General features: G+C 45.8%; 2 protein-coding genes and 1 long non-coding RNA gene across 9 annotated transcripts in view; 1 reads left to right on the top strand and 2 right to left on the bottom strand.

Annotated features, from left to right (window-relative positions):
* The first annotated feature begins 1,649 nt into the window (after nt 1-1,649).
* Nucleotides 1,650-6,616, top strand: Tomm40l (translocase of outer mitochondrial membrane 40 like). Of its 2 annotated transcripts, none has more exons than XM_034520283.3 (10): nt 1,650-1,935; nt 2,157-2,406; nt 2,678-2,745; nt 3,068-3,160; nt 3,422-3,523; nt 3,675-3,780; nt 3,988-4,110; nt 4,225-4,301; nt 4,508-4,610; nt 4,743-6,616. In XM_034520283.3, exons 2-10 carry the CDS (start codon nt 2,292-2,294, stop codon nt 4,880-4,882), a joined length of 927 nt encoding a protein of 308 aa, XP_034376174.1. In that variant the 5' UTR covers nt 1,650-1,935; nt 2,157-2,291; the 3' UTR covers nt 4,883-6,616. The 2 variants fall into 2 exon arrangements, with proteins under 2 accessions (XP_034376174.1, XP_034376175.1); XM_034520284.3 differs by having other exon boundaries at nt 1,652-1,935; nt 2,257-2,406.
* Nr1i3 (nuclear receptor subfamily 1 group I member 3) lies at nt 5,560-10,406 on the bottom strand. Of its 6 annotated transcripts, none has more exons than XR_013104460.1 (9): nt 10,239-10,384; nt 9,933-10,075; nt 9,348-9,478; nt 7,880-8,049; nt 7,522-7,661; nt 7,190-7,335; nt 6,981-7,094; nt 6,683-6,801; nt 5,560-5,814 (listed from the first exon to the last, which is right to left on the bottom strand). XR_013104460.1 is itself a non-coding variant. In XM_076914466.1 (9 exons), exons 2-9 carry the CDS (start codon nt 10,067-10,069, stop codon nt 5,685-5,687), a joined length of 1,074 nt encoding a protein of 357 aa, XP_076770581.1. In that variant the 5' UTR covers nt 10,070-10,075; nt 10,239-10,382; the 3' UTR covers nt 5,560-5,684. The 6 variants fall into 6 exon arrangements, 4 of the variants coding, with proteins under 4 accessions (XP_076770581.1, XP_076770580.1, XP_034376181.1 ...); XR_013104459.1 differs by having other exon boundaries at nt 6,981-7,097; nt 10,239-10,382; XM_076914466.1 differs by having other exon boundaries at nt 6,683-6,788; nt 10,239-10,382.
* A 4,897-nt stretch (nt 10,407-15,303) lies between these two features.
* Nucleotides 15,304-23,513, bottom strand: part of LOC143434730 (uncharacterized) — a 15,576-nt gene continuing 7,366 nt past the window's right edge. Inside the window, exons 2-3 of the long non-coding RNA XR_013104461.1 lie at nt 23,277-23,411; nt 15,304-18,180 (exon numbers count right to left, since the gene is read on the bottom strand). This is a non-coding gene — a long non-coding RNA (uncharacterized LOC143434730). The remainder of the gene's footprint in view (nt 18,181-23,276; nt 23,412-23,513) is intronic.

The following is a 23,513-nucleotide window of genomic DNA, read 5'->3' as shown; positions in this document are numbered from 1 at the left end:
ATTGAAATCGGAGATGGAAGGGAATGGGGGTTATGGGAGTATAGGTCAGAACATGTACACCTGCCTCTGTCCATTTTTGAGTTAATGTGTAATGAGACAGGAAGGGGAGCAGAAGATCAACACACACACATACACACACACACATCCCTCACAGACATACAAAAACACACAGAGAAAATGCATTGGAATTAATTGCATTTGATAGGTTTTGTGAATGAAATTCCTTTAAAAATAATCATGAAATACAAGTCCATTTATGGGTTCTCATCAATGTGTACTCTCTGCCCCCAAAAAACAAATTCAGAAAAATAGCCTCTGCCCTCCTGCTCCCAACCCCAGTAGTTAAGAGGCTCTGTCCAAATAAAGGTCAAAGGTGCCTGGTCATTTGATCCCCATATCAGTTAGGTCCTGGCCCCTGGCCCAGGTCTAATTGTGTGGAAGGACAGAGGTACATTCCCTAGGCCTAGAGCTCTCCAGTGGAGTCAGCTAAGTAGATACTGAAAACATTCCTATCGTTCACCCTTTTGCCCCTAAGCTTACCCTGTGCACACTGGAACATTAGTGAGAGATATGGGAGAGGAAGTGTGGAAGTGAGGGAGGGTGCAACCGGAAACCAAGAAATCTTTTACATTTATTTTATTTATGTGTTTTGCTTCCACGTGTGTCTGTGTAAGAGTGTCAGATTCTCTGGAACTGGAATTACAGTTATAACTGCCATGAGGGTGCTACGATTCAAGATTCAAACCTGGGCCCAATGGGAGAGCAACCAGTAGGTGCACTCGTGTGTGTGTGTGTGTGTGTGTGTGTGTGTGTGTGTGTGTGTATGTGACACACATAGAGTCTCTCTCTTTATGCTCTATTTGCATATATGAATACTAACGACAGATGAGTGCATCAGATTCCATTAGAGATGGTTGTGAGCCACTATGTGATTGTGATTGCCGGGAATTGAACTTAGGACCTTTGGGGAAGCATCTGAGCCATCTCACCAGCCCCACCAGTGCTCTTACCCACTTAGCCGTCTCTCCAACCCCAAAGACCAAGAAATCATGCACATTTCCAGTTGTTCTCTTGTGGACTTATCTCTAATGTCACATTACTGTCTGCCCCTGGCCCTGGGGACGAGTGTAACTTCAGTCTGTCGTTGCATTCTTAGATTTTATTTTTTATTTTATTTGTGTTTTCTGCAAGTAAATAATAACTAAAGAGGTAGCTGCTTCAGAAGCTAGTTCTGCCCGCAACTCTCTCCCTCAAATTCTCACAGCCATTTCTATTCTAACAAGAAGGCAAGGCCTGTGAATTCCAGAGGGAGGAGGTGTGTGTGTGGGGATAGGGTTCTGTGTTCTAGGGGAGAGCTGTTTGTGAGTAGCAGTTCTTTGGAGGTGTATAGTGGAGAGTTGTGGGGGTTCTGTAGCGACTTTCAGGAAGGTGGAGAGTAAAGTGAACCACGTCTTCACAATCCCTGAGTGTTTCTTCATAAAATATGTCTTCAAACTATAGTTTCATTTTTCTCACGTTCCGGTTTAAGGAACTCCAGTGGTCTAATAGGCAAAATGCTCCCTCTAGTGTCTTGAATGTTCACAAGTTTATCTCGACCTTGAGGAGGCTGGGGGATCTTAAAGGAGGCCTTCAATAACCTCTAAGGGATACCCACAAACTAGCCATTGCAGCTCGGACTGAAGCGCTGAAACCTTCAGGCCTGCCACTCTTCTGTTTTCTCCTCTCCTATTGGCCATTAGTAAGTTGAGGCACCTTATTCATCATTGAGTGGGTTGGGTCTTTGGGCGCTTCCTTTGCCCATTTCCAAGATGGTGCCTACGGCCATGCTGGGGATGCAGGGTGAAGCTGCAGTTCTGCCATTACTCAAGATGGCTGCCCCCATCAAGATGACCGGGGTGTGCCTAGGGGAAAGAGGCAGCAGGATGGTCTGATATGGTAAGGGCTAGTGTTTCAATGCGGGCAGACCCTTGGGACGTGGGAATGGAGAACAGAGAAACGTAGGAAATCAGCTGAAGCCTGTGGTAGTAGTTAAGACTAGATAATGGGAGAGCAGACGGGGGTGACAGGTGGGGGTGAGGGATCAACGTTGGGGCGGGAGTGTGCCCGGGATTCAACTTTCGCATCGGTGCTCTCTTTCCTACTGTTCCTTATTGCAGGTCTAGCATTGAACCATATGGAAGTTTCTGAAACTGGGGAGCCTGATGATGGGGGGTGGAGCCCGTGGGGGATAGAGGGAGCAATAGATTTTTTCCCCAGGCTAACCCCAACCACTCCCTGTCCTCTGGACTAAAATGGGGAACACCCTGGGCCTGGCACCGATGGGGACTTTACCCCGCCGGAGCCACCGTCGAGAGGAACCGCTGCCCAACCCCGGGAGCTTCGATGAGCTGCACCGGTTGTGCAAAGGTGAGACTGCAGCATCTGGGTGTCTCAGGATGAAGGGGTAGAGAATGGAAGGGTCTTGAATGCTGGTGTCCAGTGATGTGAACAGAACGGGGAGATCACAGCTGGAGCATCCAGCAGTCAAGAAGGATCAGATGCTCAAAATAGAGCGTTTTGTTGCAGGATTTGAAAGGAGGTCATTTCCTCCAGTGCTTCATATGCGATTGAAAGGGGAGTCTATCTCAGTGGTTAGGGGTCCTTATCTGTGCTTATTCCTTCCCTTCAATCCCTTCAGATGTATTCCCAGCACAGATGGAAGGTGTGAAGCTGGTTGTCAACAAGGTTCTGAGCAGCCATTTCCAGGTGCTCCCACTTGTCTGGCCCCTCCTCCCTCCATCCTCCTCCTCCCTGCTTGCCCATGGACCCTCTTCTTTACACCTGTTAGTCCAGTCTTAGCCAGGCTATGAGGGACAAATGAGGGAAGATGTGGGGTCCCTTTTTACCCCCTTTGCCTTTAAGCAACAAGATGTGGGACTTGTTGCTTAAAATCCAGTGACTCTCTGCATATGTTAGAATAGATGAGGTGTTAAAAAAAAACCCTCTAGATGGAAAAAAGGTCAAGGGTGGGATACAAGATTGAAGGGAAATAGAATGCTATGCTCTCCCTTGTCTCCTCTTTCCTCAGGTGGCTCATACTGTGCACATGAGTGCCCTGGGCTTGCCAGGGTACCACCTCCATACCGCTTATGCAGGGGACTGGCAGCTTAGCCCCACGGAGGTGAGGGCTCCCCGACACTCGCGTCACCTGTGTAAAACCCACATGGACGTAGGTCTTGAGAATGAGGAAATGTGTGTGTTCAGCCACTATGTTCTCAGTGCCTCTTCTGAATGGGAGCTATTCCTGTGCAAAGATGCCAGAGTTTGTCTTTGGCATCCACCAGGGGGCACTGTGAGGTTTTACTGAAATCCCTTCGTGTTCATGTTCTGATGAATACAGGTACCTACCCATCTCAGCCTTACTGTCTACGCTCCTTAACAGGTGTTCCCCACTGTGGTGGGGGATATGGACAGCAGTGGCAGTCTCAACGCCCAGGTCTTTCTTCTGTTGGCAGAACGGCTGCGAGCTAAGGCTGTCTTCCAGGTGACCCACAGTTCCTGCCTCCATCCACTGAGGCACCTCTCTTTCTCCTCCATGGGTATCCTGCCTTGGGGGACCCGGGGGAGGAGGAGCAGAGGCAATACTGAACATAAAAAGAGAGAAGGGTATTTTATTTCTTACTCTCCCCACCCAGACACAGCAGGCCAAGTTCCTGACATGGCAGTTTGATGGCGAGTACCGGGGAGATGACTACACAGCCACTCTGACCCTGGGAAATCCGGATCTGATTGGGGAATCAGGTGGGGGACTGGGACAGAGTTCTTGCCTGTCCATTTGAAAAAAAAAAAAAAAAAAGAAGAAGAAAAGAAAAGAAAGAGAAATCTCATCATTAGTGTTGTTTCATGTGCAGTGCAGTTTGGGGATTAGAAAAGAACGTTTTGGCCAGGGTGGGAATGACCGGATGGTAAGAAAGTGAACCTGACTCTTGTCTCCTCTCTCCCTGTCAGTGATCATGGTTGCTCACTTCCTGCAGAGCATCACCCATCGGCTTGTGCTGGGAGGAGAGCTAGTTTATCACCGGCGGCCAGGAGAAGAGGGGGCCATCTTGACTCTGGCTGGGAAGTACTCGGGTATGGAAGCAAGTGAATGGTGGTGGGCAGGAGCGACTCTGGGCTTCTCTGGGGTCCCTTGCCTATATCTATGACAGTGACTGTCTTTTCCCTCTGCTCTTCCCCACCCCCCAGCTGTCCACTGGGTAGCTACATTGAATGTTGGATCTGGTGGGGCCCATGCAAGTTACTATCACAAGGCAAATGAACAGGTGAGACTACTGAGCTCATCCCCTAGCCTAGTAAGTCAGTCAGAATCTTCTGCCCCTCAAGTCTCTCCCGGCTTCTGGCCTATTATTCTCCCTATCCTCATCTGGTCTACATTTTCACACGTGTGCTCCAGCCTGCTTATACCCTGTTGAAACTCCTGTGGAATTCATGGTGACAGGTCCTCCTCATTCTTGTCCCTGCTTCTCAGGTTCAGGTTGGAGTAGAGTTTGAGGCAAATACAAGGCTACAAGATACGACCTTCTCCTTTGGTTACCACCTGACTCTGCCCCAGGCCGATATGGTGTTTAGAGGTGAGGGTTTTGTGACAGGTAGAAGTGGTGAGGGATTTGGGGATATGCATGGAGGGGGCTCTACCTTACTTCTGTTGACTCCTTACTCCAAGTCCTGCTAATCAACCATGTCAATATACTTTTCCCTGGCAGGCTTGGTGGACAGTAACTGGTGTGTAGGAGCAGTGCTGGAGAAGAAGATCCGTCCGCTGCCTGTCACCCTAGCTCTCGGAGCCTTCCTCAATCACTGGAGAAACAGATTCCATTGCGGCTTCAGCATCACTGTGGGCTGAGGTTGTCCTGGGAGCAGCATCACAGCAGCTGGAACCTTTGAGTCTGATGCCTTAGGGTCAGAGACTAACTAGGTCCCTCTCCAGAGCCTACCTTGCCGGATGGATGACTCCTAGGTCCCATGGGCAGAGTGGGGGACAAGACGATGTCCTCCTTAGAACTGGAACTGCCACAGAATCATTTTTCCAGTTAGGCAGTGGGTTGAGGTTCCCGATACTGCCATCAGCCCATTATAATCTCCCACAAGCTCTATGGCTCTGGAGTAAAGGAGGACTAAGGGATATGTCTGGCTTCCCTCACCTCATTTTTTTTTTATTATTTTTGTTTGATTAAGATATTAGCTCCTCCTTCTTCAAAGCAGAGAAATCTGCATGAAAATAGGAAGCAGAAGGAAAAAAAAGCCTCCTATCTATCCCATTTCTCCTGTTTTTTCCATTCCTCAGCCTCCCAAGGTTGGGAAGGTAGGATTAAAGAGCTAAATCTTTGGCCACAGAAAGACCAAAGAATGGTCCCACCCATTCCAAGAAGGAACTTCATTCACCTCCTAGCCCTGAGGCCTCCATCCTTCCCACCCTCTGGGTTTCCAGAGAACAACTTTGGCCCTATGGTCACCTGACTCCTTCTCTCTGTCCCCTACCCACTCCATGCCCCACTGATGACCGCATGAAGAGAGAGTTACTACTGTTCAGTGTTTCATTGCCATTGCCGAGTTCCTTTCTGCTGGTTCCCGTTTGGGGCGTCAGTACTTTTCCCTTTCCAGTCCAGTGTATCCCCAGGGTCTGGGAAAGGATGCAAGCCTGGTCCTCAGCTGCAAATCTCCCCAAGCAGCGGCATCATAGCAGAGAGTCCCTGGATGCGCTGGATTTCATATGAGTATGCTTTGTTTATACTCCGGAGCTCAGCCAACAGGCCCATCAGCTTTGCATACAGAAACCTTTGGAGGAAGGAGCAGGGTCACCAGGGAAATAAGGCAGCTGGGAGTCCTGTCCTGAGGTTCCTATCCCCTGAACTGCCCCTCACAGGAGCTAAGTCTGAACATTAAAAAATCATGCTCTGGATGGCACATCTATATTTTGAAAATTCTCAGAAATCTCCAAGAAGGGCCTCCATCAACACTGGTTTCCTTCTTTGTGCCTATTTTTTCCTGAATCCAGGGCTTTGAGGTCAAATGTAAAGGAAATACTTGGCCAAAACTTCAACTGTATAGAATCTGAAGGTGGAACCTTCTAGATTGAGTTCTAGAAGGTGGGTGTGTTATTCTACAGTATAAAGCATCCCCCTCTTAGCAAACAGATTCATCAGGGAATGAGCAGAGCAAAGGTGGCATGGACTTCTGGGCCTGCACTAGGGACAGACTTTGTCCATGAAAGTGTGAAGGATTCTAATTTCAGTGGAACTGAAAACTTCAAGGGATTGATCCAGAGGAGAGGAGCAGGCCAAAAAAATGAACAAGATTTTGAAATTTTGGCTTTAGTTTGGAAAAGTTGGAGAGGTGAGGTGAGGGATGTCCCCAGTCTCAGGAATGCGGTCACACACAGGCCATGAGTTCCTACTTTGCATCTCTACTGAATGAAAACAACAACAACAAAACCCAACAACTTGGAAAAGTGAGATGAAACAGCAGTCGGAGCAATTTGGATACTGGAACTATGTGCTATGGGGTGGCCGAGGGAAGGTCTATATTCCTAAGTACCTGGTTTCCCAAAGGAAGCAACAGTAAAATGCATTTATCCGGAGCTCAATGTTTCTCAGATTCCTTCCTTCCCCCAGTGCAGCCTCTGAATCCACAGCCTCCTACCTACCGACTCTGGAGCCTTGACTGTTGTTCCATAATGTGGTTGTTCAGAATCAGTGCCATCTCCTCTTGCACATGGTCAATCTCTTCTCTTTGGGTAACTCCAGGCCTGTCTAAGATAGGAGACTGGGAAGGGTAAGGTGACATGGGGCATGGATGGGGAGCCTCACATTTTACAGGGGCTAAGAATGGTATAGACCCTCTCTTAGGCTTGAAAGTTAGATGGTCAGGGATGAATTAAAGGAGCTGAGAGTTTGGGTAGAGGTGGTGGGGCCAGAGTTCCTCAGCTTTGGAATGATTCTCACCAGGAGAGAAGAGGGCCATGGCAGCCATGAGCACATACTCGGGCTCCTGGAGTTTCAGTCCTTTCAGTGTTTTATGGAAGTGAATGATCAACTCCAAAAACTCGTACCGGAACCCTGCTGTGAGAGACGGTGGGCTGAGGAGCCTCCTGGCCACTGCTCCACACCTCATACCACCGAGATACATACCCTGTACTGCTCTACCATCTCACCATGGACTGCATCTTCCATTTTGTAGCAAAGAGGCCCACAGAAGAAATTCTGTGTTTGGAGACAGAATGTAGTGTTAAGTGAGATATGCAATATTTCCACAGCCGCCCCCTTGAGAAGGGAGATCTGGTCCTCCATGGTTAGGGACCTGTGTGGAGTAGAAAACAAGGGCACTTTAGACCTAAGTCTATCCATCAAAAAGGTCCATCGGGCATACTTAACACTGAAAATTTAAGACCCTAGCACTCAGAAAGGCTAAAGGATATGCGACTTTAACCCAAGACTGGTATGATTTACAAAGCATTTGCTTCCTGAAAGGCCATGTGCTACTCACCGGAAAAGGGGCAGCTCCTTGGTGAACTTGATAATCTGCTGCACCATGAAAGTATTGATATCTGCAAAGTGTGTGAGCATAGGCAACACGGGGGCCAGAGGCTGGAAAGGCCGGTGATGGATGAACAGGTAAGCCGGAGGCTGTAGAGTTGAGTTGAGAGCATTAGTGAGAGGCCCCAGCCTTGGCTGCCCGTTAGGCTTCATCAGAAGGGTTGTGGTTCCACCCCCTCTCCCTCCCCCCCAGGAGCCTGACCACTCTGGGACTCTGGAGACCTGTTCTCCATCAGGGCATGGCACCACAGTCTTTTTCCTTGGGCCACCTCCTCAGGTACCCAGGCCAAATTCTGGTAAGTTCTCACCTTGAACTGCACAAACTGGTCAAACATGGGGCCCATATGGCGAGTGTGGGCCCCCAGGAGGGTCTGGACCAGCTCTTTCTGCTGCTGACTCAGTTGCAAAGGTGCTTTCTGTGCCCGCCGCTGTGCCTGTCTGGCTCGCCGCAATGCCAGGGCTTCTGCTGACAGTATCACTGTGTCGGGCAGGAGAGATGACAAAGCTGTTAAGGCCATCAGAGAGCACCTTTCTGCCAACCCTTTGAGTTGGGGGCTACTCAAGCTCCCCATATAAGGAAGGACTAAGGAAGAAAGAGAAACATTAACGTGGGGTCTTAATATTGGAAACATCACTTTGTATCTGCATAAATTGTAATTTCAAAGGTTCTGAGGTCAGATGTCAGTGGATATAGCAACTCTAACTCAGACCTCATGTTTTTCAGAAGCAGACTCCAGTAACACAGTCGTACAATAGGTGATATAGGTCAGTCAGGGTCATGTGGCTTCTACAGTGTCCTTTCCACTGCTCCATGTTGAAGAGCAGTATGAGGGGAAAGCAAGAGTTCGAGAGGCAGCCAGGCTTGATTCTGAAGTGTGATTCTGTTTTCTAGCTAACTGACTCAGACAACTTAAGTTGTGGGAGACCAGCCTCATTATTTGTTGGAAGCACAGCACAGTTGCCTGTCACAGAGAAGGCAGCAATAAATAAGAAGCACCTATGAGGTGATAGGTAGTGTGTACTTAAGCGATAGAAAAGCAAAAGCAAGTCATATGAGTATCTAAGGGGAAAGGCATTTCAGGCAAGGGAATGGCAAATGGGAAAGCCTTGGGGAAGGGTGTGCTTGATACACATGCTCGAGGATTGCACTGGGCCAGTGTGGCTGGAATGTACTGAAGGGGATTAAGACACAAAGTCTGAAAGGGGCTATGCATGACAGCATGTACTTTAAAAGAGACTAGAATGGGGAGAGACTGGAGGGAGGCTTAATTAATTAATTAATTAATTAATTTTTCGAGACAAGGTTTCTCTGTGTAGCCCTGGCTGTCCTGGAACTCACTCTGTAGACCAGGCTGGCCTCAAACTCAGAAATCTGCCTGCCTCTGCCTCCTGAGTGCTAGGATTAAAGGCATGCGCCATCATCATCCGGCTAAGAGGGAGGCTTTTAACTCAGAGTTAAAAGCACTTGTTGATCTTGCAGAGAACCTGGGCTAAATTCCCAGCACCTGTATGGCAACTCATAGCCATCTGTAACTCCAGTTTCAGGCGATCCAACACTCTTTTCTAGCCTCTGTGAATACCAGGCACACACATGGTACTTAGACATATACGCAGGCAAACATACACATTAAAAGTAAGGATTTTAAAAATGAGATTATAAAATTTGAAAACAAGCATAATCTGATTATTATTATCATAATTATGCTTACTGTGTGGACCTGAGCAAAAGCAGAGAAGTACAGGCAATGGATTCCTGGAATGGTCGGGGCCACTCACTGTCTTTCCTCATGCCAACACTTAGACACTTCTGCAACCTGCAGGCTGGACAATGGCGTCTCTGAGCCTTGCTGACCTCACACCTTCCAGCAAACGGACAGATGGGACCAATGGTTTTGCTGACTGTTCGTCTGTGAGATAGAGACAGACACTGCATGGTTTTAGATGGCAGAGAACATGCAGGTGAGTATAAGAGGACCCCGAAAGAACATGGCCTAAAAGACAGATCGATTTAACAACAGGCTAATCTGAGCTGTGCCTGAAAGGTCTTCAGAGGTGGTTGGATAATTTTCATGAGAACACAAGGTCACTCAGGAACCCTTGTGTAGTCCGAACTTGGTACTTTGCAGGTAGTGTGTGCTAAACAAGTGCTCTTGACTCCTAGGCTGTCTCTAGGACAAATGATTAACCTGCTTTGTTATTATGTCACCAGTTTCAGACTGCGTTGTGGTCAGCAATATTGAGGGTGCTAGACAGTGCAGTTCAGCTTAGCTGCACGAGTATTATAACTTGGAAATGTGCCAGCGTTTAAAGGTGGACTGACAGGATTGTGAGGGTTGTTTTTGTTGGGGAGAAAGCATTCACCTGAAGAAGCCCTTGCAGCCCTCACAAGTCAGGGCATGGAAGTGATAGCCTGTGGCTCGGTCTCCACATACCACACAGTTCCTCGGCCCGTATTCTTCTACACTGGCCATGGCTTCTAGTGTTAGCGTAGCTGTCATGATCTCCTGAATGTGGAGGAGTTAAGAGTCAGCTCTGGGCCATAGGGCTCTCTTTTTTGCTCCTCTATAGAATCTCTTCCCAAGACTGCCCTACACCAGATCCCCAGGACTATCTACACTAAACGCAAAAATGTTGCTTTCAGTCTCTGGCCTCCAACAACTTACCTACCTGTTTCTCTCAGGCAGCATGCCACATACAGGCCACAAAATCTGGTGTAGGATGCCTCTCTCCAGGCTCCCTCGCTGACCTGGCTCTCCTTGTGATCTCAGGAACTGCCAGGAGTTAGGGATTGTGGTCTTCAGTGTCTGGAAAACAAGGGAAGTCTCTTGCGTGGGGCCCCAGGTATTCTCAGTGCCATATGTAGGTAGGACACAGACTCTGGACCCAGGGCAAAGACCTGGGTGTGTAAGGGAGGTGGGGGGGGGTTCTCAAATGCCTGACAAGTGTTGGTTGGTGGCAGATGGGGAGGGACTAGGATCTCATGACTCATTAAAAGCTGCTGCTTAACAGGCTCATGGAGGCTTTCCCTATGAGTGAACTTTAGGCTAAATCTACAGTCCCCTTTTTGCATGGATCCTGGATAAACCAAGAGACAACAGGAGAGATGGCAAGCTTTTTCACATGCAGTTTGCAAATAGTACAAGAACAGCTATAACAATTATACCAGGCTCCCAAAGGATTTTCTTTCTTTCTTTCTTTCTTTCTTTCTTTTTTTAATTTATTGATTTTTTTCAGTGTGTACACCTAGTACCCACAGAGATCAGAGGGCAGTGTCTGATCTTCTGGGACTAGAGTTATAGGCAGCTGTGAGCTGGCATGTTGGGTACTAGGAATGGAAGCTGAATCCTCTGCAAGAATGCACTTACCCTCTGAGTTCCAGAAATCTGTTTTTAAAAAGACTTCTGTATTCTAAGAACTTAGGTGTAACACTAGAAGAGATCCCACTTTCTTACATGGGGTGACTGAGATAGGAATACAAGTGAACTCTAGATGCTGGTGAGATGGCGCCATCTGTGACGAGCTCACTAGGTAAGCATTAAAAGGTGAGTTTAATTCCTAGAACCTTCATTTAAAAAAAAAGGCATACTGGGACAACTCATAGTCCTAATGCCAAGGGGGATCCCTGGGGTTTGCTGACTTAACAAACCTAGTCTACTTGGTGAAACCCAGTCCAGTGAGAGACTGTCTCAAAAATGAAGGTGGAGCTGGTATAAAGTCTTAGTAGGTAAGGGCTCTTGCTGCCAAGCATGATAACCTCTCTCATCCCTGGAATCCATATGGTGGAAGGAGAGAATTGGCCCCTGTAAGTTGTTCTCTGTCCTTTATACACGTTCAGTGGCTTATTGGCATCTTTCCCACCCAAAAAGGAATGTAAAAACATCAAAAACCCTCCAGACTTCAACCCTGATACCTGGTGCCAAACCTCAACTGCTCAAATCAGGGGTAGTGGCTTCTCGTTAATCATCGCTTATTATTTAGCCCCAATTGACCAAAACTACAGATTCCTAATAAAAATATCACATGAAGAGTCCTGATACATAACTTTAATTTTTTTCAAACCTTATTTTTAATGATAGTTCTTAAACAATTTAACCTCCCCTGTAGCCCACCACCCACCAGAGGTAGTGGGAAAGAAAGGATACAGGGGAAGTGTACCTGTTTAGAGAGGTTCTTTGGAGCAACTCTTGTCTCTGTTGTCTGGAAATCAGCAGTTCAGCTCACAGGTTAGCAGCAGCAGCTTGAACCACTCACAAACACCTCTGGGACATACCAGCAGTCCAGTTCCGTAGAATCGGGATACCAACAGCAGTGACACGACCTAGCAGAGACAGCCAGGCCTCAGCCTTGGCTCGAGTCAGCAGGAGGGACCAACAGGAACACCAGAAATTCTCCCGTGTGCCTCTCTCAGGGAAGCAAAGATCAGTGAAGATGCAAGACCCACAACACAGCTAGCTGTGCCAGCAAGCCAAGCTCTGTCTCCATCACTCCACGAGCCCTGTTTATACCCTCCAAACATCACGTGTCCTCTATGTGCCTTGTCTCAGCATGTGCTTTGCCTCAGCACGTGGATCCAATCAGCCCAGTCAATGAAGTCTGGACAAAAGCAGTTCAACTATGCAATGTAGGCAGACCAATACATGTGTGTCGTTAGCAAAGAGTCCATCATGTGTTTGCTTTAGCAAAACATCTTCTCTCCTGTGTCTGCTTCAGTGAAATGTTCCTTCATGACTCTGCCTTAGTCTTTCACACCTGTGTCCACTTCAGGAAAACACTCCTTCATGTGTTTGTCCCAGCAAAACACCATTCAACACAACTGACTCTCCAAAGAAGCTTCCACTTCACTGATAATCCTTGGTTCCCTTTGTAATTTCACAAGGCCTCTATCGCTTGTGGTATTCTCACTTTCTAACCTCCCACAACAGCAGATCAGTAAGCTTGGGGCACTCAGTAGCTTTTCTAGCTCAAAGCCCCCCTCATTATTCCCTCTAACATGGCCAGGCCATTCACAGCAATACCCTACTTCTGATACCGATTCTGTTCTAGTTTGCTTTCTATTGTGATAAACACGACAACCAAAAGCAACCTGGGGAGGAAAGGGTTTGTTTGCCTTATATATCTTGACCACAGTTCCTCACTGAGGGAGGTCAGGAAGTACCTGAAGCAGAAACCTGGATGCAGGAGCTAAAGCAGAGACCACAGAGGAACTCTGATCACTGTCTTACACTCTGTAGCTTGCTTAGCCTGCCTTAAAAAATTATTCATTTTATGCATATGTATGCACCTGGGTGTGCGTAGATACACCACATATATGCATGAGTCTATCAACTTTAGAAGATGGTGTTGGATCCTCTGGAACTGGCATTACATGCAGTTGTGAGCCATCACGTAGATGCTGGGAATGGTCTTCTTCAAGAACACTAAAGACTCTTAACCACTGAGACATTTTTCCAACCTCTTAGCTTGCTTTTTTATACAACCTATGACCACCTGCCCAGGAGGAGCATCACTCACAGGGGGTTGGGCCTTCACACATCAATCATTACACAAGAGAATGCCCCCACAGACCCGCCTACAAGCCAACACTTTTTTTTTTTTAATTTCTAAAAAATATTTTAAAATTTATTTTCTGTATATTAGTCTACCTGTCTTCATGCACACCAGAAGAGGGCATTTGATCCCATTACAGATGGTTGGGAGTCACCATGTGGTTGCTGAGAATTGAACTCAGGACCTCTGCAAGAGTAGCCAGTGCTCTTAACTGTCAAGCCATCTCTCTAGTCCTGCTATAAGGCAATCTTACGGAGATATTTTCTCATTTGAATTTTCATCTTTCTGGATGACTCTAGCTTATGTCAAGTTGACATAAAAAACTAACCAGCACATGTGTCAAGTGCCAGGCATGGTGGTGCATGCTTGTAATCCCAGCACTAAAGAGGCTTGAGGCAGGGAACTATGAGTCCCGGGACAGCCTGGGCTACACAGCAACATCCTGTCTGAAAACAAAACAAGTGTAGAACATGCTTATAATTGAGAGGCAAAGGACAAAGTAAAAACAGGGTGAACAGGACTTCAGATTGACCCTCAGCCACATAGTCAGTCTGGGACATGACACCCTGTCTCAAACAAACCAATGTACAAAAATATGTACCAAATATGTGTAGGGTCAAAACCAAGAACTCATAAGGCTGGTATGATGATGTCTATATTCTCAGTATTTGGGAGGTAGATGCAAGTGCTGTCATGAGTTCAAAGTCAGCCTGGGCTATGTAGTGAGACACTATTCTAGGCTTAGATTTTTTTTTTCAAAACCTACTTTATTTAGGGTTCTTAAACACTTCAACCTCCCTTCTAGGCCACCTACCAGAGGTAGGGGAGAAAAAAGGTTAATAGGAAAAGAGGGTTGTGGACCTGTTCAGAAGTAGTTCCTTGGATGATTCCACTCTTCATTGTCAGGATACTGGCAGTCCAGTTCAATAGCAAACACCAACCATGAATCAGTAGTGGTGGTTTAATCCAACAGAAAAAGCAAGGCTCTGCCAAATTGGCATCAGTCAGCACAAGTGGCCATAATCAGCTGGACTAGCATGAGAAGTTCTTTGGTTTGTTTCTCTCTACAAAGTGGAGACCAGTGAAGACCAGTGAAGAAGCGAGTGGCAAGAGTCTTCCCTCACTGTTTGTGGGGTTCCATTTATACTCTTCTTAGACATCATATGTCCTCTCACAAGACAGCTTCTAGAAAAATATGTGACACAGATGAATTGCTAAAAGAAACCAGAAATTTCCACTTCATACTATCTCAAAAGAAATTAAAAGATCAACTTCTAATAAATAACCGGAAGCAGGCATCCTCAGAGGTCACCTGTGATTCCATCACCACTGAAGAATATTTTTGAATGTATGTTTAGTCTCCCAACAGCTACAGCCACAAAAAATAATTTCCAAAGTATTTGGATGTTCTCTGGATAGGAAATGCATTAGATAAATCTATGTTGGGTAAATTTGATCCATTACAAACTGGAAGAAACTCAAAGACTTGGTCTTCCTAGGTAGAAGCTCCTTTACTGCAGGTCTCTCTGGGTATTTGCTAATTATGCATTAAGTAATCTTTCTACCTAGAAACAAACATTTCTTTTGTTTTCTTTTTATTTTTTAAAAAGAATTTAAAAATATATGCGTGTGTATGTGTGTGTGTGAATGTTGGCCATATTTGCTCCTGCTGAGGTCAGAGGGCAGTGCCAGGAATCAGACTCGGATCCTCCTACAAGAACAGGAAGTTCTCTTAGCCAGGGAGCCAGCCCTCCACGTCCTCTTTCTTCCTCCTCCTTCTCTTCCTTAAATTATTTGTATTTTATGTTTATGATAGTGTTTTGCCTGAATATGTCTCTGTGCAGCGTGTGTGTATGTGTGTGTGTGTTGCCTATAGAATCCAAAAAAGTGTATTGGATCCCTTAGAACACTGAGTTACAGATGGTTATGAGTTGCCATGTGGGTGCTAGGAATTGAACTTGGGATCCCTGGAAGGCAATGTTCTCAACAACAACTTCTTCTTCTTCTTCTTCTTCTTCTTCTTCTTCTTCTTCTTCTTCTTCTTCTCCTTCTCCTTCTCCTTCTCCTTCTCCTTCTCCTTCTCCTTCTCCTTCTCCTTCTCCTTCTCCTTCTCCTTCTCCTTCTCCTTCTCCTTCTCCTCCTCCTCCTCCTCCTCCTCCTCCTCCTCCTCCTCCTCCTTCTTCCTCTTCCTCCTCTTCTTTTTTTTCTGTGTGGTTGTTGTTTTGTTTGTTTTTCTGTGTGGTCCTGGTTATCCTGGAACTCACTCTGTAGACCAGGCTGGCTTTGAACTCAGAAATCCTCCTGCCTTTGCCTTCAAGTGCTGGGATTAAAAGTGTGTGCTACCACTGGCTCCTGCTTCTTTTTAAAGTTCTATTTTTGTTTTTTTCTCCTTTTCCTTATAATTCTGTCAAAGGTTTACAAGTTCAAAGTCATGTAATTTCTTTAAAGGTGAGTTAACACCCGTAAGTGTAAGCTAGAGCCACCGATTCAAAGTGAGGAGGAGAGAGGGGTGTTGCAGCCCGAGCTGCCCCATGTTTGGGGGGCCAAAATGTCAAGGACCACTCTGTCAATGTTGGAACCCTCACTGCCAAAAGCCTTGGGGGCTAAATTGTTAGAGCCCACATTGCCTCAGGCTGCTCTGGTCCACAGGTCCGGGTTCAGCAAGAGAGTGAGGATGGACTCGAAGAATGGAGACCAGACAGAGTGTGATTCAATCTCGTTTATTCTTCAGTCTCTCTTCCTAGTCCAAGTCCCAGGTCTTGAGTTCCTAGTCCCTAGTTCCTAGTTCCTAGTGCCTCCAAGTTCCAAGTTCCTAGACTCAAGTACAAGTGTCTAATTCCTTGTTGCCTGTCTCGAGTCTCAAGTGCCTACTACTACTTCCAAGTTCTTCCTCCAAGTGCCAAGTGCCTAATACCTAGTAATTCTTCTTCTGAGTTCTCTAGTCCAAGTGTTTTCTTCCTCAATGCCTAATTCCTACTCCAAGTTGTACTCTCTAACCTAATTCCTAGTTCCAAATTGTACTTCCGAGTGCCTAATAATCTGTTGCTTTCTTCTGTCTGCCTCTCGCCTTTTATATGTCTCACTTCTAAGCCACGCCTCTAAGCCACGCCTTTAATCATGTCCTTAGGCCTAGTCTCTAAATCTGATCTCTAAGTCACGCCCTTAAGTCACACACCTTTAATCTCACACACCCAAAGGAAAATCCTGGGTATCTAAAACAAGATGTTATCAGAGTGTGCTCAGCTGTTGCAGGCTGATGTAATCAAGTCTCTTTTCAGGGTATATGGCTCAAGATGGCTGCAAGGATGATAGCCGCCTTCTGTTGGCTCCCCACAGAGAGGGAGGAAGAGGGAGAGGAGAGATTGACTTCTTAAATGCCTTGTTTAGAATGGAGATGTAGCTCAGTTGATGCAGAGCTGTCTGGCTTGTGTGGATCTCAAGTTTCAATCCCTAACAACACTTAAATTAGATATGGTGATGCAGGCTATGCCAACCCTCAGGAGGCAGAGGCAGAGGCAGAGGCAGGAGGACCGCTGTAAGTTCAAGGCTAGCCTGGTTTACATAGTGAGTTTCAGGAAAACTCCGGCTATATAGACAGACTCTGTCTCAGAGGGGAGAGAGAGAGAGAGAGAGAGAGAGAGAGAGAGAGAGAGAGAGAATGAATATGAATGTACAGGAACTTACATTATGTATATGATCAAACCCAGGATGTTATACATACTAGGTAAGTACTCTATCAACTGAATTACATCCCCAACAAGGCTTTAAAAAAATCCAGTCTCCTCTCTCTGTAATCATGACTCTAAATCTGCACTTGAGGATTGTAATTTATCATTAAAGAAATATTAATCTGAACTTTTAACTAAAGAATCAGTTAAAATATATCTATTGCTATATTATCTATCTCTACCAATCTATCTACCTATTCTCTCTCTCTCTCTCTCTCCATATAACCTGTTATTGACTTTGCTCCAGTGGGACTATGAGAAATCATAGTAATTATTTTTATCAATAAATACTGACTGAAACCCATGTATTAGACACATAATAAAAAGATGAGTAAGACACTTTCTTGTAGTCACGAAGTTTAAACCCTAGTAGGGACAGTCCTTTTAATAGATACAAAGAAATATATTCAGGCCCATGATGGCGTTATGTTCAGAGGACTATGTGACTAAAAGGGGGACCCTTAGTCCTGATTTGACAAAGTAACGCTGTTTTCCATTTCCTTCTTGGATGAGTGGCAACTGAGTTGATTTTTAAAAAGAAAATGAAGAATTAGCCAGGAGAAAATTAAAAAAAAAAACAAAAAAACAAAAAAAACAAAAACCTAAGTAGAAATTGCAACCGAGATGTTCAAGAAGCCAGAAACATGAAGGCAGATATGGAGGAGCCATTAATAGGACTCTCGTTGTGGCAGAAAACTTTCACTGAGAGTGAAAAGGACGAGGGCTAGAGAGATGAAATATGGGGCTGAGGTCTGGCGGGGCAGACACAGACGCCTCATGTGTCAGACTAAGTAGGTTGAATCCATTGGAGAACTTTCTTTATTTGTTCTTTTACAATATAGGTGCAGTAGGTGAGCACCCTATCCGCTGAGCCGCAGCCCCGCCCCTGGAGACCTGGTGTTCCCACCCTTTGGGCGCACTTCTCCTCCTAATTCCACCTCCTGTACTTGACTGACAGCACTTGCTTTTTCTCTCCACTTACTCAGTATTAACCTCTTCCCATTCTAGACTCAGTGATTGTTTTTTTTTTTTAACATAATGAGTGCTTGACAAACCTGTTCACTTGCCTGGTATTGCCATAACTTGCTAGTTCTAAGCCAGGAGTGGCTGTAATTCTTGCAGTTTTGCTCCTTCAGCCTTCCCAGTGCTGGTGTCATAGGAGTGTAGCACCACACCAGTTTTATCAGAGAACTTTAGGTGATAAACCGGAGACTGGAGAGATGGCACTGGATTCATGCTGCCAAGCCTGATGACCAGAGTTCAATCCCAGGGACCCACACGGCAAAAGGAGAGAACCAACTTCTGCCGCTTGTCTTCTGGCCTCTACGTATGTGCTGCAGTGAATATAAGAGAAATAGAAGAGAAGCAATAGAAGAGAATAAATATAAGAGAAGTCAGAGATGGGCTGGGAAATGACACGACCAGATCTGCATCCCGAGTAAACTCACTTTGGTAGCTGGTTAGAAGGTAAATGAGAAGATGAGGGGCAGAAGCAAAAAGCAGTTAGCCAGCTATTGCTGCAATGCAGGCTACAGATTAAGCCCCCTCTAAAATGGCGGTGGGACATTTAGGAAGAGGGCGTGTTGAGAACTACACAGGAAGTGAAATCACTAGGTGGAAGAGACTGGAGGGTGGCAGTACCCAGGGGAAGAGAGGCTCCCGAGGGACTAATGCCCTCCACTTGGTTCCTGATCCTCTTCCACAGTGACTACATTTCAGCAATGTACTACTACCAAGCGCCTGTTCTGTGGTTAGACTCTGAGGAGGAGGAGGAACAAAAGAGAGAGAGGTCTTATTACAAAGGAGTTTAATTATGGAGCTGTTCTAGCTTCTTTATGTTGCTGTGGTAAAATACCCTGGCAGAAGGCAGCGGAAGGGAGGAAAGGATTTACTTAACTCAATTTCAGGTTTTACTTCGTCATTTCAGGGAAGGCAAGGCAAAAACTGAAGCAACCAACTGGCCATAGCACCTCCACCCTGGCTTCCCTTAATGACAGAGTGTAACGTGTAACCTGAAGTAAATCATTTCTTTCTTTCCCTCCTCAGGCGCTTTTTTTTTTTTTTTTTTTTTTTTAAACATACAAATATAAACCCTAAGAGCCGGGCCTTTACTACTACTCTGGAGTCCCAGCACTCAGGAGGCAGAGACAGGTAGATCTCTGTGAGTTCAAGGCCAGCCGGTTCTACATAGTGAGATCCAAAGCAGCCAGGGCTGTGCAGAGTGACTCTGTCAATAAAATACATTCAAATAAAATTTAAAAAAAGAAAAAAAAAAAAAAAAGAATCCCTAACCGAGAACTTAAGTTCCAGTTCTGACCTTAACTCTTTCTAGCTGAATTACTGGCTTTGTCCTTTTCTTGATTGGTTGACACAGTTGGGACCCAGTTCAATGGGCCCTGGGAATCAGATATTGTCATCCTGAACTCACTACAAAGTCAGAAAAGAACATATCTAGGTTGGCACATATGGTGGTTTGAACAGGAATGGCCTCTATAGACTCATATGTTTAAATGTGTGGTCACTGAGGAGATTACTTGAGCGGGATTAGGAGGTGTGGCCTTGTTGAAGGAAGTGTGTCACTGAGGGTGGGCTCTGGGGTTTCATACACTCAAGCCAGGCCTAACGGCTCCTCCTGCAGCCTGTAGATCTGAATATAGAACTCTCCAGCTCCGTCTCCAGCACCATGTCTGCCTGTGCGCCACCATGCTTCCCACCATGCTGAGAACAGACTAAACCTCTGAACTGTAAGCCAGCCCCAAGTAAATGCTTTTCTTTATCAGAATTGCCATGGTCATTGTATAGCGGGACTTTCCTAACCCACCAGCTATATAAATGATGACAGAGTCTTTTTAATATTTTAATGGTTAGGTCTTTTAGCTAGGGCAAGTCTGTCAGCCAGCTATCTAAATTTAATGTGACTAACTAGCCTATGACCCGCCATGTGGCTATCTCTGAATCTCTCTGCCCCACTGCAGTCTGTCCTATCCCTCAGAGCCTGAAGGTGAATTTTCTGCTTCTAATTTCTTCGCAGTCCAAAAAGTTCTGCCTTCCACTTCCTGTCTATGCTTTGTCCATCCACTCTTTATTAAAGCCAATCAGAAAGTAAGGGAGGATGAACATTTACAAAATCCAAGGCCCATGATGGGCTATAAGATCCAGCTAGTAGTTAGCTCTCTGCTAGTACAGTAACCAACGACTGACAATACAGAGACAGCTTCACACAATGTATCCCAACAGTCATGGTGTCTCTTCACAGCAATAGAGTACTGACTAAGACACCACTGGATACTTATTGGTAGGTCAGATGGAAGGGAAACATTTGAGCCTGGAACTGTTCATTCACTGGGGTCTAGGAATTATACTGAACCTTGTTCTTAGAGAAGCCTACCTTATACTTTTGCTGTTGTCGCTATTGCTGTTGAGACACGGTCCCATGTAGCCTCAACTTGTCTGGAATTTGTTATGTGGCTAGGGCTGGCATTGAACTCCCGATCCTCCTGCCCCTGCCTTTTGTGTGCCGAGATTACAGACATGTAACACCACACCTAATATATCTTACACTTCTTTGAGACAGTGCTGCCTTGGAAACAGATCTCTCTGAGCTTGCTCTTCCATGTTCAGAACAACTTCTCAGCCTTAGGGTCTCTTTGGTGGAACAGATCAAGAGTAGAATCTTCTACAACGGTCACAGGCATCCATAGAAAACAGGCTTTCAATTAACTGATATGTCACCCTCTCCCAGTACCTCAGGCCAGGATCAGAAAACACCTGTGCCAACTCAGACCTGCGCATTAAGCTTTCTGAATTCTTATTCCTTTTTACCTGGGCTCAAGGAACTATCGACAGCTTCATTGTGAAGAATAAAGTAATAGTTGTAAAATTCCTTACACAGTGCTTTAAGAAGGGAGTGTTGGGAAAGGTCTGTATGTGTTCAGGTCCTTACTGCCTTCCGTCTTTGTCCTTTCATTCCCACCCTCTCCCAGACACTGAGCTGGAAGACGGAGTCAACCTGGCCTCTTTTCTCTCCCTAAAATTAACTAGAAGTCATGATTTGTCATTGCTGTCCCCTGACCTCTAAATGCCCACTGCCTGTGAGCTGAGTTCAGGCCATCATCATTTTTCACCCATTGCAGCCGTAGCCTGCTGAATTATTCTCTGTGCTCTCAGCCTTGTCTCCTAACCCATCCCCCGTCCCCCATGGTTGCTATTTCTAAAACGCTAATTTGATCATGTCTCTCCTCTGCTTAAAATTCTTCATTTGCTTTCTATCACCTCCGGGGGGGGGGGGGGGAAACCAATCTCTTTAGCATATTATACAAAGTCCTTTGTGATCTGGTCCTTATTTATCACGCAGCCTCTTCTGTTCTGTTCCTGCTTCCCTGCCCTGACCTAGAACATCACACTTGGCTCCAGAAGCTCAAACACTTGGACAGGCTGTGCTTGCTGACCTCTGACACTCTGTTGTTCCACTCAGTTGCAGTCACCTCCCATGTCCCTGACCCCACCCCTGCTACTTTCAGTCTCTCCTCCATTGGTCCTCCTGACCCTGCAGCCTTGAGTATAGCAGGTCACCTCTAGGAGCCTGTAAGTTATATCTGCACATAAATTTGTCAAAGCCCTAACAGAAGAACAATTGTATGCTTCTGACTATCAATGAAGTGTAAATTGCTGGCTTAAAGAACTATTTTTTTTGTTAAAATTTTTAAAAATTATTGCTCTCTCTCTCTGTGTGTGTGTGTGTATGTGTGTGTGTGTGTGTGAGAGAGAGAGAGAGAGAGAGAGAGAGAGAGAGAGAGAGAGAGAGTGCGAGCCTGTGTGAGAGCTCATGCAAGAGGAGATCTGAAAGGTATCAGATCGCCTGAAGCTTCAGTTACAGCAGTTGGGAACTGCCTGATTTGGGTGCTGGGAATCAAACTGGTTTTCTGCAAGGATAGTATGTGCTCTTAACCCCTGAGCCATCTCTCCAGCACAAGGATTGCTTGTGTGATATCAGATGCAATTATTTGTGTCATTCATTCATTCATTCATTCAGTATTGAGTGAATGCACTCCTTCTTTCAATAGCTGTTTAATGGGTATCTTGTCCGTGTGAGGTGCATTGCTGTATGGGGAGTACCAGTGTGTCATCTGGAAGCATTCCTATTTTCCTTTTAGTGGCTGCCTTTCAGGGCTGATTTGCCTTTGTTGTTCCAACTCTCCAGCCAGATGCCCATTAGTCTCTCGTGCTCATTCCAATTCGCTTCTGACTTCTGAACTGTTGCTACATCTGTTCCTACCTTCCATGTTTGCCTTTGATATTGGCTGACCTCTCCCTGTTATCCAATGACCCAACTTTCCAGTCTGGGCCTGCTCTGTTCTGTTTGACCTCCCAGGCGCTGGCACAAACCTCTGAACAGGAAGGGTGGCTTTCATTTGAGTCCTGTAATCTGATCTTAATCTTTTCTTTTTTCTTTTCTCCTCTTTTCTTCTCTCTTTCTCTTTCTTTCAGTTCACCAACGATCTCCTATATTGTCTTGAATTCAGTGAGCTTTCTCTTATGTTTGTCTTATCAATCTTTACTGCTTTTGAGCCTCTGGTACCCCATCCTCTTCTGTGACACTTCTCTTTTCTACCCTCTATGCTGTTATTCTTTCTTCATTCATCCCCAGTGCTGGGCATTAAGCTACCAGAGCCACAGAGCCATTCCTCCAGTTCTGCCTCTCTATGTTCTAACAGCTCTTTTCTTCCTCTTTTAAAGGTGTTTCTTTTCCCAAGACTCTGGGAACAGCTATGAGCATCCTCTACTCAGGCTCAGTCTCAGCCTTGCTTCTCTTCATCTTTGGTATTCCCCACTAGTTTATCTATTCACAGGGTGCCAGAAAGAAATAAAAACATCTAAGTTTAACACAACAGTTTGCAAAGTACCTTTATGTGCTTTGTTTTCTTTATTCATATCTTAGCATGTGACCATCTCCAAAACCCATAACTAGTTCCACAGAATCTTGCTGTTTGCTTGTTTTTGAGACAGAGTCTCACTCTGTATCCTTGTCTGGTCTTTATATGTATAGCAGGTTGGCCTTGAACTTGTAATGATCTGCTTACCTCGGCTTCCTGAGGCGGGGATTAAACGTTCACACTGCCACACTTGGTTGGCTGTTAGCCTTTTAAAAATTGCTGTTCTTAATAGTCATTTCTGGTGCTTTCTCAAGTTAAACCACCCCCTGGAGACAAGGTCTCACTATGTAGCCTAGTCTGATCTTGAACTCCTTGGGGTCTGCTCACCTCTGTCTCCTTTTTTTTTTTTTTTTTTTTCCAGACAGGGTTTCTCTGTGTAGCCCTGGCTATCCTGGAACTCACTCTGTAGACCAGGCTGGCCTCGAACTCAGAAATCCACCTGCCTCTGCCTCCCAAGTGCTGGGATTAAAGGTGTGCGCCACCACCACCCGGCTTACCTCTGCCTCCTAAGTGCTGGGGTCAAAGGCCTGTGCCACAATGTCCAGCAAGCTGGAAATTTGGTCTCTGGCTACTTTCTCAATTCTTCTTTCTTCCATCCTTCTCCACTCCTTTTCTTCTACCCTTTGAACCCCCTAAAGGAAGGAGAGAAAAAAAGGATAGAGGGAAGAGCCCTAAATAAAGTCAACAAAGTCAATAAAGTCAGGGGTCAGAACAGGGAAGGGGGCAAAAATGTC

Source organism: Arvicanthis niloticus, chromosome 16 (assembly GCF_011762505.2).
Source record: "Arvicanthis niloticus isolate mArvNil1 chromosome 16, mArvNil1.pat.X, whole genome shotgun sequence".
In the NCBI taxonomy this organism is placed as follows: domain Eukaryota; kingdom Metazoa; phylum Chordata; class Mammalia; order Rodentia; family Muridae; genus Arvicanthis; species Arvicanthis niloticus.
This window is presented reverse-complemented; position numbering and strand designations above follow the sequence as displayed.

Bases quoted from the DNA above. Each gene is read 5' to 3' on its own strand.
- Tomm40l (XM_034520283.3), top strand. From the start codon at position 2,292: ATGGGGAACACCCTGGGCCTGGCACCGATGGGGACTTTACCCCGCCGG. The intron at 3,524-3,674 runs GTGACCCACAGT...CTCCCCACCCAG, and splicing joins GAGCTAAGGCTGTCTTCCAG to ACACAGCAGGCCAAGTTCCT. The intron at 4,611-4,742 runs GTGAGGGTTTTG...TTTCCCTGGCAG, and splicing joins GGCCGATATGGTGTTTAGAG to GCTTGGTGGACAGTAACTGG.
- Nr1i3 (XM_076914465.1), bottom strand. From the start codon at position 10,069: ATGACAGCTACGCTAACACTAGAAGCCATGGCCAGTGTAGAAGAATAC. The intron at 7,662-7,879 runs GTGAGAACTTAC...TCAACTCTACAG, and splicing joins ACCAGTTTGTGCAGTTCAAG to CCTCCGGCTTACCTGTTCAT. The intron at 7,336-7,521 runs GTGAGTAGCACA...TACTCCACACAG, and splicing joins AAGGAGCTGCCCCTTTTCCG to GTCCCTAACCATGGAGGACC.